General features: G+C 47.7%; 1 protein-coding gene across 4 annotated transcripts in view; it reads right to left on the bottom strand.

Annotated features, from left to right (window-relative positions):
* SLC24A1 (solute carrier family 24 (sodium/potassium/calcium exchanger), member 1) overlaps positions 1–3,404 on the bottom strand; it is a 32,049-nt gene extending 28,645 nt beyond the window's left edge. For all 4 annotated transcript variants that reach the window (XM_012644848.1, XM_012644845.1, XM_012644847.1 and 1 more), the window contains exon 1: positions 1,509–3,404. In XM_012644848.1, the coding sequence (XP_012500302.1) occupies positions 1,509–3,404 (1,896 nt within the window). The remainder of the gene's footprint in view (positions 1–1,508) is intronic.
* Between the last annotated feature and the right edge of the window lie 9,948 nt (positions 3,405–13,352).

The raw sequence follows: 13,352 nt of genomic DNA on the forward strand, positions 1-13,352 counted from the left end.
TCCCTTTCTTTCTTAAACCTCTGGCTGCGTGGAGCAGTAGTCTGGTGGGAAATAGCACTGAATGGGAAGTTAGGAGTTAGGGTTTCCATTCCAGTTCTGCTACCTGCTGGCTATATGACCCTGGGCAGGACAATTCTTTTGTGGCCATCTGCCAGTAAATTAGACAAACAACCATCGTACTGGGTCCTGCCAGAACTGAACTCACTTGGATACAGGAAGTTATCACAGAATGTTAAAATTAGAAAGGACCTTTGGTGATTAGTTGGACTCTGTCATTTCCCTGGGGAAGCGGAAGGGACCTGTCTAAACTCACACCATTCATTGGAGGCAGAATTGGATTAGAACCCAGGTTTCCTGGCTCTCAGTTCTGTGCTCTGGCCAGAACACCATGTTCTCACAAAGATTCTAAAGTAAGTGCATTTAATCTCCCTGCCCTCATGTATCTTGCGGACATGTTGCTGAGGTTGGTCTCCATCCTGCCCACTCATCAGAACTGCTCTGGATTAAGTAACTAAGTCCTTTCACTCTTTGCACGCAAAATTCTGCTTGCACCAGCAGCTTCTCTAAGACCTGGAACCATCAGGCTGAGTCAGCCCTCATCCAAACTCACCCTCAGGAGCAGGAGAGAAATAGGGTCTGTGTTCCCTAAGGTATCCTCGCTTTAGAGTCTCAAGGAGCAAAAAACTTCGCAATGAATTTTCAGTGATCACTTCCCCAATTTAATCTCATCTCCCAAGTTATTGAATCATCCAGTGACTTTAGCAGGAAGGCCCCTCAAGGGGGCAGAGAAGTTCTTGGAAAGGAACTTCTGAGCTGGGAGAAAGCCCCGGAATTGGTGCTCCTGGTGTCTGGTCTCCGGTAGGCACAGAGAGAGGGCTCTGTCCCCTGGGCTGGCTTGTCAGTGGATGAGTGGAGCTCCCATCGTCTCTAATATTTTAAAAACAAAACAAAAACAAAAAATCCTCCCCCTTCTCAGACCCCATCCAAGCCCCCAGCCCTTCTAAGTCTGTAATGTGAACAAACAGAATTCAATGAAACTGAAGGTGCTAGATGAACCCTGAACACTATGCACATGGGAGAGATTATCATTTTTCCCTGCCTGGTATCTCCTTGGACATTCTCCAGAGCTCGACTCAAATGTCATTTCCAGAGACCCAGTCAGACCGACATCCTGGTTCACATCCTGGTTCTACTGCCTATTTGCTGTGTGACCTTGAACAAGTGGTTTAACTTCTTTAGGTTTCAATTTCCTTTCCTACAAATGGGGATCACAATAATAACCAGTTGATAGGGTGATTAGGGGTTGAGCCAAGGTCACGCTTGCGAAGGCCTCCGCATAATGCCTGGTAGAGAACAGGCACTCTGTGAATGTTGAATAAATAGCGAGGGAACCAAAGCATTCATCTCTTGAGGTCTGACCCAGCACCTTCTATTCTTCAGTCCCTTGCTTCTCCCCCCATTCTTTCTCCTCAAAGGGGCTAGAGAAGCCTGAGCCAGCCTGTCCTTACCTTGCTGAGGTCCCCTAAGGCCGTGACCTTGACTGCTGGCCTTCTGCTGAGCTGCTCCTTCACCCAGAGCTCGATCCACCTGTTCCACTTCATGGCAAACACATAGAGGGCGTAGGCCATCAGCAGTAGCAGGCTCTCCCACCAGGCAATCAGGCTGTCCAGGAAGAAGAGGATGAGCATCATCAGGTCAAGGATGTAGAAGGAGACGTCACGGAACAAGGGCCACCAAGTGAGGTTGAGGATTTCCCGAGAGAAGAGGGCACAGGTGCCGATGACAAAGAGGATGTTGAATACAGCGGAGCCCACGATGGTACCGATGCCCACATTGCTGTGGGAAATGAAGACACCGATGAGGGAGGTGAAGAGCTCAGGGGCAGAGCCTCCAGCAGCCATGAACGTGGCGCCTGCCACATCCTCAGAGATCTGCAGCTTGTCTGTGATGACACCCAAGGCTGGAACAAAGTACTCGTCACACACGATGGCCAATGCCACAAACACGTACATCATGCCGAAGATGTGCAGCACCACCCAGCCCTGCCGCCGCTCCTCCACAGTGAACAGATCCGGGGGATACTCTGCCTTGGGGTGGTGGTCTGACCAGCCGGGAGGCAGCTCTGAGGGACTGGGACTGGGTACCTCTGGGGGCAGGGCGGTTGTCAGGCTCAGGGATGGGGCGATGGGCATGGCCGGGGCTGGGTCCACAACCACACACTGACGGACCTGGGTGGTCGGATCTGCCCTGACCTTGAGGGTCGCGGAGGTGCTGGGTGGTGCGGAAGATTTCTTTGTCAGCCTCCAGACAGTGGCTGGGGCCGTTCTGACGGCTGATGCACTGGTTCTGGGCGGGGGATTCTTAACACTCCAGGGAGCAGTAGAGGCTTTGGTTTCTGCTGGGCTGCTGCCTGTCATGGTGCTGATTGTCACTTGCCCCTCAGAGATGGCTGGGGTGTGCTCCAGGACTGTTCTCTGGGGAGTCATCAGGTTGTTCTTTCCCACTAACCCCCAGGGACTGGTTGAGCTGTCATTTTCCACTCTTCTGGGGGTAGTCAGGGTGGTCTTTTCCACTATACTCCTTGGAGAAGTCAAGATGTTTGTTTCTATCTCATGTGTCAGGGAAGTTGGGGTGTTACCAGCCATTCCCTTGAGAGTAGCTGGGGTGGTTTCCTCCACTATTCTCTTGGGAGAGTTGGTTTTCAATATGTTATAGGTTGCCATAGTTTCACCGTCTTTCGCTGTTGTCCTAGGGGTGGTCGCATGGCTTGTTTCCTTTGCCAGGAATGTAGATGGAGCGTAAGAGTCTACTGTTCTAACAGGCGGGGATGCAGTGTACTTCTCTACCTTCTCCCTGGCCTTGGTTGGGCCGTGGCTCTGCCTTTCTCCCCTGGGTATTGGGGTATAATATTTTACTGTTTGTCTGCTTGAAGTTGGGGTGTAGTGATTCAGTACTCTGCTAGATGTGGTTGGGGCATTTTCCTTCACTCTTTCTGTACCTGCTGCTGTTGGGCTGTAGGTATTTTTGGTTGTTGTTGGAATAGTCTCGGCTGTTCCTCTGGGCATATTGGGGGTGTTCTCCATTGTTGTGCTAGGTGTTGCTGCATCCCTGCCCGCTGTGCCTTGGGGAACCACCATCTCACTCTCCATTTCAGAGCTAGCTTTTGGAAGGTCACTGCTCACCATCATCATTTCATCACTGGGGAGGTCCCGGCTGGCCAGTTTTACAGGCTGTCGTGAAGGGACTTCTGCCCACAATGAGGGGAAGCCCCAGGGTTTCCTCAGGTGCTGATAGGTGGAACCGATGATCAATATTGCCAGCAGGAAGAGGAGGCGACTCCAATGAAGCCGCTTTGGCCGGAGTAACCGCCTCTCCTGTGACCCCATCCTGATCAGTTTCCCCATGATGGCCAGCTATGTCTGGTTACAGAAGGCCTCTCATTCTGTCCAGGGAAAGATGGAGGCTGCTCTGGGCTTCAGGTTGGTGATCAGGGAAGATTTCTCCATGAAGCCCAGCCAGGGGGTATCCACAAACCTAGGTGGAACAAAAAGAGAGATTATTTGCCATTAAGAGGAGATCTGGGATCCATAATACTCTTATCTTGACAAAAGTGATGATAGAAGCCCCAGGGACACAAAAGTATTATACAGGGGGGTTTTGGGAGGCTGGTGCACAGTCGATTCTGCTGGAGCAAACTACCCCTGCCCCCTGCTCCAGGGGCAATGCCTGCCCTTGGAAGAAAGCTAGAGAAAGAGTACCTAGAGATCCTCCATGCTCTGTCGGTATGCCAGCAGCCCGGGTTCCTGAGCTGATCCTGGGTGCTCTGTAGAGTCTACCCAGTCCTCTCTGGGCTTCCTGCCAGTACTGCGCAGGTCCAAGCCTAAGATGCTGAGAGCTCAGTCATCCATAGTTGGTACCCAGACCACAGTTCTCACCTTATCAAAGGCAGTAAGGAGGTAGGGGAGACATGATTTTAAGCTGTTGAGTAAAATAGGCAGCAGTAGAGGGCATTGCCAGGGACATTAAGGCTTCATGTGTATTTCTCGACTAACTTAAAATGATTCCACCATATCAATCCAGGGAGGACAAAGCTTAAAAGTTAATGTCATGGAGCTTCCAGAGAGTGGGATGTGGTGGGAGGAACATGGGGAATAGACACAAAGACCTGGATTCCCTGCTCTGCTGCTTACCAGCTGTGTCATCCTGGACAGGCTAAGCTTTGGTGCCTCACCTGTGAAATGGGCGTGATAACATAGATATTGATTATGTAAAGATGATCTCTGGGAAGACAGCTGGGAAAGGGAAACTGAGGATCAGAGGTCAGAGGGAGACTTTTTACTGTGTAGTCTATTAGTTTGACATTTTTATCATGTGCATGTTAGAATACTTTAAATTTAAATTAAATTAAATTTTGTCGTAATAATAATACCTACGTAAATAGTAATAATAACTATGTCACAGGAATGTTGAGAGAGCAAAAGCACACAAGGTCTGTGAAAAGCATTGAAGAGAATCAAGTGCTACATTAAGGGCTAGTTTTACACAGGATGCAGGAGGGAAGAACACGAAAGGCCTTCAAAGAATCTGTTTTATAAAGAGGGGCATTGAGGCCCAGCCCAAGTATATATTTCTTAAATCTCTAATCAATGTCCACAGATTATTACAAAACAATAACTAGACTTGATTGGTTTTCTATATAATAGTAATATATTAGAAGTGATCTGAGTACCCTGCAGACTCTGTCTGGTATAACCAACTCCTCGTGTGAGACATGAAGACACTGAGGTCCAGAGAGGAGATGTGACTTGCTTAACATCACACAGCGGGTGAGTAGCCGAGTAGCTGAACCGCCTAATTCCCCGTTCTTTCTAGCACACCACACTAATTAGAGATGCAAACGCAATTGTCTTAAAAAGCAGAAGAGGAACAAGCAAAAGAAGTAGGAATAAATACACTTCCTTCTTTGTCCTGATTTCCATAATTTTCTATCCACTCTCTCCCTGCATCCATGCTGTCCCTTGTCATGAACTCAGCATTTTGTAGCAAGCCCACTTGTATCTCCTGCAGAAACTGGGGACACTCTCTCTCTTTCTGGCGTGCCCATGTTATGTAACAGAGCTGAGCTGGCACCCCAGCCGATCCCGCCTACCTAATCACATCATTTACCTTCAAACCTCGACATCTGGGTGTCTCCTCAGTTCTGGGAACTTGTCAGAATCCAGGGTCTCAAAGAGTGGGTCTGAAGCTGGACAGCAGGGAACACCCCATTCTCCCGCCCCCAGTGCCCTTATGGAATCCTAATTCAAGGCAGGGTCGGGTGTGAAGGGCATCTCAGGGGAAGAATATCCGATCCTGGCTAATACCCGCCTCCTCTAAGAAGCTTATCGGGGCATTGTACAAGTTCTTGGTCCCAGTGCCTCTGACCAAGCCTGAGGGGGTGGGCTTTCCACCAGGGACACAGATGGGCTTGCCGTGAGCCCCCAGAGTCCATGGGGGACCCGAGGTTGATTCTCAAACTTTCTAAACTGTAGGAATGAGAAGCAGTCCAGGGTTTCCACTCTCAGGTGGTGGAAAGTTTGGGAAAGATTCAGAAGGCGCTCTGAGGAAACCAAGAGAAAGTGCCTGGGGCTTAAGAGATCAGAAGACCTCAGTTAGCCCCAGGCTGTACTTGCTACTGTGTGATTCCAAATGCAATCTAAATGTAAATGCGAGGATAATAATACCTGTTCTACCTATCCTCAAGGTGAATATGAGAATCAAAACAAAAAACGAGGGATTCTGGAGAAAATACTATGCAAACTGCAAAGCATTTCACGCATGAAATACATTTTATTTGGCCTAATGGAAATCCCTGGGGCAGAAGGCACTGATGGATCTCCCCAGAGCAGGCTGGGATGTCCCAAGGTGCCTGAGGAGCTGGCGCCCTGAGCCTCCTGCACCTCTAGCCCAGGACTTGGAGCCGATCAAAGTGGGAGTGCGGGGAGGTAGCTGGGGCCTCATGATCCTACCCAGTGATGACGCGGAAGCCGTTTCAGTCGTTCTGCTGACTCTGCCTGATATTTACTGATTGTACCCTTCTCCCTCCCCTGTTTCCTTGGCATGCTGCTTTGGGTTACTTTCATCTCAAATAGCAGGAATCCCTCACTGCCTCACTTCTGCCCCACTTCACCCCGAGGGGCCTAGAATAACAGGATGGGAACTGGCTCTCTCTGCTGAAGCCCACAGCAGTGCCCCTCCCCTGTGGAAGAGCTAGCTTCATCTCTGGGTGTCCTGCGGTCATTCTGGATGTTGGAAGCCTGGGGACGGGGACTGAGCTCTGCTGGTTACACGTCTTTGCCTTTACGCTGCCGTGAGCAGAGGCAGATCTAGTTCCTTTCCTTCCCACACCAACTGTTTCACACAGTCTCACTCTGGCCCAGAAAGATGAAAAAAGGAACACAATTCACAAAGTGGAATTATGAGTGATTTTTTTTCTGGAATATAATGTTATTATATTTATGTAGTATAAAAAATTCAGGGGAGGAGTAAATTCCCAGAAAAGTGATTTCTTTCTCTCATACGTTCATAAATGTTGTCAAGGAGTTCTTCCTAGCGTCTAACCTAAATCCTACTTGCTGGGAGTGAATGCAATTCCTTCTGTCTTATTCTCATGGGATTGTGGCACAGGCTGTAGAAAAGTTGGCTGCTCACCCAAGAATGGAAGCATTGTCTGTATGAGGCACATGAGTTTGGACAAGTTATTTAACTTCTCAGTGGCTGTAAACCTCTCATTGGGTGAAATGACATTACCTGCTTGATAGGGTTGTTGTGAGGATTAAGGAAATTAATACATAAAACATTAACAGTGCCTGGTACTGTTGTTGTTATTGTCCTGCTTTTGGAAATCACGGTCAGATTGCGTTAGAAGGGACAGCAGGTCCCCCATGCATTCCATTGTTACAACACTCTACTATGTATTGATCAGTGCAATCATCTGATTAATGTTTGCATTTCTTATGAGCAAGTGAGCTCCAGGAAGATAGAGCCTTGCCTGTCCTATTCACCACTGAACAGAGCCCAGAACAGTGCCTGGCACTCAATAAAAGTATTCAATAAATAAATATATTTGTTGACAGACTGAAAAAGTACATTCCAGTAAGGGAGATGCTCAGAGATGGGGCACCTGGGCCACACATGGAGGGAGTGGAAAATGTCCACTCAAAATTCTCATGGCTGGAACCATACCTGAGGCAGGGAGATGCAGGTGGTGGCACTTCAGGTTGAGTCCAGCTCAGAGACAGGTTTTCATCCTCACTGTCTGGTACCTATCTGGAGGGACCTGGGGTCTAGAGAAAAGATCACACAAGTGATATCAGAGGGTATTTATTTATTTATTTATTTTTGAGACAGGGTCTCACTCTGTTGCCTAGGCTGCAATGCAGTGGTGTCATCATAGCTCACTCAACCTCAAACTCCTGGGCTCAGGCGATCCTCCTGCCTCAGCCTCCTGAGTAGCTGGGACTACAGGTGCAAGCCACCATGCCTGGCTAATTTTTTTATTTTTTGTAGAGACAGAGTCTTGCTGTGTTGCCCAGGCTGGTCTCGAACTCCTGGCTTCAAGGGATCCTCCCACCTCGGCCCCCCAAAGTGCTGGGACTACAGGAGTGAGCCACCACACCTGGTCATCAGAAGGCTTTAGTGTGGCTGAGCAGGAGTCCACACAGTACCAGTATGATTCAATCCCCCTCTAAGTAAGTGAGAAACAGCCCACCAAGTAAAACTCATATGTCAAATCTGATTTTACAAAGGAATGGTGATTGAGGCATAACAAGATACCTTTTTTTTTTTTTTGCCTATAAATTGACAAGGACTAAGAAATTTAAATAATACCCAGTCCCAATACTGGTGAGGGAGTGTAAACCGGGTACGGCAGCCTAAGTGACCTTGTTAAACTGTAAATCAGATAATGTCCCTCCTGTATGCCAAACTTTCCAATGGCTTCCCACCTCAGTTGGAATAAAAGCCCCTATGGTAGTCTACAAGGCCCATTCTAGCCTTGCTTGTAATAGCAAAAACTGAAATATATCTAAATGTCAATAGAAAACTGGTTACATAAATCACGGCACATCTTTCCAATAGTCAATTATATACAGCAGGTAAAAGGAATAAAGCTGATGCCAAGGATATATTAGTAAAGCAATAATAACAAAGGCAAGGCACAGAACTGTATATATAACATTGTTGCATTTAGTGAGAAAGTATTATATATAATGTTATATTTATGCAGCATATATATAAAATATGTGTACACACATATACACACACATACATATGTAGAGACAATTTTGCACCGCATATGTAGGCAAAGAATGAACAAAAATGAACTCTCTGGTATTTCACCTCTCCAAGACAGTGGCTGGAACCACACTCGAGGCAGGGAGATATATATCATTACTTGTAGGAAAGGAAATGCTTATTTTTCACTTTATTTTGAAACTTCGAATTTTTTCCATAGACACAAATTACTTTCATAATTAAAAAAAATTTTGTTTTACTTTGCTTTTTCTGTTTTTTCAATGAAATATGCTACCAAGGTTTTAAGGGGGTGAGTGATGAGTCTGGCAAGATAGGTTGGCACCAGATCATGAGGGGACTTTAGAAATTCAGACTTCATAACACTTTTTAAGGAGAGTTTGTCCTGAATAAAGAAGTTCAGTTTTACTTTCTTAGAGAAATGTAGTATCTACCAAATTTTCTGTGCTTTCCCCTTTGACTTTTTTCCCTAATAACCTCTTTCCCTTCCCTCCTATCTTCTTTCCGCAAATGCAAATGCATTTTCCCTAATAACCTCTCTCCCTTCCTTCCTATCTTCTTTCCGCAAATGCAAATCCAGCATCACATGCTAGACCCTGGAGATCCAGTGGTGGATAAGTCTCCTCCTATTTACAGAGGAGAGGCAAAGTTAATTGGAATTGGAAATGTGTAAAAGCTTTTCTTTGTTCTGCAAGTCTTTTCATGATTTAAAATAGAGAGGAGCTTTGTGGTTTTCTCAAATGCTCTGAAAAAGACTGAAAGAGGATTGAGAGCGATTTTTTAAAAGAGGCCACAGTTTCTTCATCAAATATGTTGCAAAGGGAAAGAAATAGGGAGGGAGAAACTACCTATTAGAAGAAACTTTTGAGATATATCAACAGATTGCGATGTCTGGATCTCACCTGGATCCTGATTCAAACAACCAAAGTGTAAAAAAGTAAAATTTATGATCTTTATGATAAAACTGGATATTTGAAAGCTGACTAGATATTTAGTGACATTAGGAATTTATTGTTAATTATTTTACATTTGATAATGGCATTGTAATCATGTTTTTAAAGCTTCTTTTAGTGACATATATAGAAATATTTATGGATAAAATGTTATGCTATCTGGGATACGCATAAAAATAATATGTTGGGGCCGGGCGTGGTGGCTCACACCTGTAATCCTAGCACTCTGGGAGGCCGAGGCGGGTGGATCGTTTGAGCTCAGGAGTTTGAGACCAGCCTGAGCAAGAGTGAGACCCCCGTCTCTACGAAAAATAGAAAGAAATTAGTCAGACAACTAAAAATATATAGAAAAAATTAGCCAGGCATGGTGGCGCATGCCTGTAGTCCCAGCTACTCGGGAGGCTGAGGCAGGAGGATCGCTTGAGCTCAGGAGTTCGAGGTTGCTGTGAGCTAGGCTGACGCCACGGCACTCTAGCCTGAGCAACAGAGCAAGACTCTGTCTCAAAAAATAAAAAAAATAATATAATAATATGTTGGGGAGAAGTGGGTAGGGGTGTAAGTGAAACGAGATGAAGATTGAGTTGACAGTAGAAATCGGGTGAGGGGCACATGGAGATTTATTGTGCTAATCCCCCTATCTTGGTCTATGTTTGAAGATTTCCATAATAAATTTTTTTCAGAAGAGAGAGGGTCATATCTGTGATTTCTTTGGACTTCTGCTTTGGTGGAAATAGTGGAAATTAGAAGTATGATTTGGAAGTGGACAGGGTCAGGCCTAGAAGGGGCAGGGAGGAAGATGCAGGGTAAAAGACAACAGAGGGTAGGAGAGTGAGGGTGTGGAGGAGGAGGGGAAGGAAGAAAGGAAAAGGGACATGGGCCCACCGCTTCCCCACCCCTCCTTGCCTTTTCTTCACTTACTCCTTACCTTTCATCTCCGTAGATAAAAATCATCTTGGGAACTTAACAACAGAGATTCTCAGGCACCAAGCTATGAAATTCCAAGTCAGTTAGCAGGGCCGAGAATCTGCATTTTCAACACATGCCCTAGGAGAATTGTATATCTGGTCTCTTTGAGCCCCAGTATCTAACACCTACAAATGGCTTGGTATTTTTGTCATTAACCTTTACTCTGTCAGACTGGGGCCAAATACTTTGCCTTTCAAAGCCTCTGTGACAACTATCCATTGTTTCAAGGAAAGAAAAAATAGAGGGGATGAGAGATTATGAAAAGGAAGCTGTGTATTGATTTCCTTTAATGTGTGTTAACATGCAAATGCTGAGGGTCTCTTGAGTGGGGAAAAGAAATTTATCAGCCAGCTGTGGCTTGAAAAACATCTTTTAGATCTTCTAACCCTTTGTGCTGATGCTCTCTGATTTTATATTCACTGAACAACTTTCTCATTTTTAATGGGATTCCACTAAGGAGGAAAAAAACCCCAAACACAACAGTTGCCCCGAGTGACATGGTTCTCTTGGTAGTTCTACCTTTTATTGTCAATTTAATAAGTTGATCTTTTGCTTTCCCAGTTTCCCAAAAGCCTGTTATTCAGAAGGACTAGGTCACCAGATCTGATCACCCATCAGCAAACTAGTAAACTTAAGCTTTAGGACTGGGTAAGATAATGAATCAGACTGTGGAACTGAGTGGGAACTCCCAGAAGAACAGTAACCCTATGGCTGAGTCATTGCCACATTAAGGGTAACTAGTTAACTCCCTTGCCCACACATTCTTGGCCACATCCTTCCCAATAGGGGAAGATGAGAAATTATGACTAAGTAATCAGGCTGCAGCCTTACGTACCTAGAGCCCAGGGCATAACAAGGTCTTGAGACGGTGAGACCAGCCAGGTTGGGGAAAGAAGTTTTGAAGCAAGAGGGCAGTCTGCAGGCCCCTGAGCCCAGATGCTGGCAAGAACATTCCCAGGGACTGACGTGTCTCTCTCTGCCACTTCTGACATAAAGAGGAGACAGGAAAGAACTGCAAGCAACTGGCCCCACACTCTCCCACAGAACAAGCTGTGAGAAGTGAGACAGACTTGGTTCATTTCAAAGCATCCTCCTTCCTTGTCCCACCCCCATCTCGCCCCATCCCACTAGCTAGAAGAAAAAGTGGCAGATGCCTAAGGTCTTCTAGAGGCCTTTCTGTACCCACTTGTAACCTAAGTGGACTGCATTGTTCTTTGAACCACAACTACCCAGGGGCCTGCTGGCATCCTTCAAGCCTACCTCTAGCTGGCATTCCTTGGATCCCTACATGGTTAGAAAGAAAGCCACCTCTTCCCCTCTCAAGGACCTCACTGAGGCACAGGCTGCAATGGGGACACCAGGTGGCCAGAGAGGCAGGCAAGGGCCTGTGATGCCTTACAAGAAAACCCGAGCATAAATCCCTCAGCAATGCACCTTGCCCAGGGTGGGGGGAACTAGCTGAACCCTCCCTCCTCTTCCCTCAAAGAGGGGATGGGGGGAATAAAGTGAGCATCTTGCCTGAGAACACCAAAAGGCCAACACCAAAAGGTCTTGACATAAATTGGGCTCAGGTCAACTAAGAAAAATAAACAGAATAGGCCAGGTGCGGTGGCTCATACCTGTAATCCCAGCACCTTAGGAGGCTGGAGTGGGAGGATCACTTGAGGCCAGAATTTCGAAGCCGGTCTGGGCAACATAGTGAGACCCTGTTTCTACAAACAGTACAAAAAAATATTTAATATTAGCCAGACATTGTGGTGCACTTGGAGTACCGGCTACTCCCGAAGATCGCCAGGAGTTCGAGGTTACAGTGAGCTCTGATTGCCCCAGTGCACTCCAGCCTGCGGCGACAGAGTGAGACCCTGTCTCTAAAAGGAAACAAAACAGAACAAAAAAATCCTATATCTTATAGTATACATATATACGTATACACACACACCCCAGAGTGCTTACTAGGAGCACTCCTCAGCCAGGAATTATAGTTTAAAAGAGTAAGAAGCGGATTCTGTCAACCGGTTCAGCGGAGGTGAGTGAGGGGTCTGAAGAGGGACGGGAAAGAGGGGCCTCGGCAAGGGTTAGGCTGGTGCACTGACAGGGCCCAGATGAGTGTGAAGGGGTCACAGAGTCCCTGCGCCAGCTGAGGCCCATGCGTCAACGAGGGGGAGCGGGGCAGGAGCCCGAACACGGCGAGAGCTAGAGGGCAGTGCAGGGAGGAAGGGCGGGAACCGACAGACCCAGCCAAGGCTCAGCGGAGTTGGGGATTTGTGCGGAGGAGAAGGGTCGCGGATTGGCCACAGTGGAGAGCGGCTCTGGAGAGGACGCGCCCTCTAGCGTCCCTGGTGCCGAGCCTCAGCCTTGCCCCCGAGATCCTCGACGCCCCGCCCAGCCCGGCGCGCGGTGCAGGCCGCAGGTTCCCTTTCGTCGCGCGGCCCTATAGTTCCGGCTGCGGCGCGCGGCCGGAAAGCTTATGAGGACGGACTGTGGCCGGCGATGGGCGCGGGGTGAGTGGAGGAGGCCCGGGGCCCCGGGGCGGCCTCTCGTTGCTTGTTGGGGCTACAGGTGAAGGGGTCAAGGGTGAAGAACAACGCAGGGCCAGTGCCTGGCCTTCCCGCTGCCCCGGGGGCCGCCCCGCGCCCCCTCTGAAGCGACAGTTCCGGGGCTCTGCTCCCGGCCTCTCCTCGCTCTGTGGCTCGGGTTTCCAGGTCCGCATAAACTGCACGATTTTGCCCCCTGCCCAGGCCCGCTCTGTCCCCTCTTTCCTTAAGAGACTTCCAGTTCTGAAAATGGTTTTGACTGGTTTTTAAGGTAAAAATACATACCCCTGACGCGATCCAAATGCAGGCATTGTGTATTTCCAGGCTGGACGTTTAGAGATGAAATTGTATCCGAGAACTCCGGAGGGACTCATCAGAGCAAGGGAAGTCGGGCTGACAGGAAAGCCGAAGAGTAGGTGAGGACCCTAATGTGAACGGGGGGGCTCCTAGAAATTCACGTGGAGTCACGCTGCGAGAGCGAAACTTCTGAGAATCAGTTCTGTATAAATGAGTTAACTATCACCTTCGGGGAAAAGTATAAATGTGTAGCTGATGGAGACATGGCATTTAAGGCCAAGTCAGGTGGGTAGTGTCTGTTCTCAGGACT

The sequence above is a fragment of the Propithecus coquereli genome, unplaced genomic scaffold, assembly GCF_000956105.1.
Source record: "Propithecus coquereli isolate 6110/MARCELLA unplaced genomic scaffold, Pcoq_1.0 Scaffold221, whole genome shotgun sequence".
In the NCBI taxonomy this organism is placed as follows: domain Eukaryota; kingdom Metazoa; phylum Chordata; class Mammalia; order Primates; family Indriidae; genus Propithecus; species Propithecus coquereli.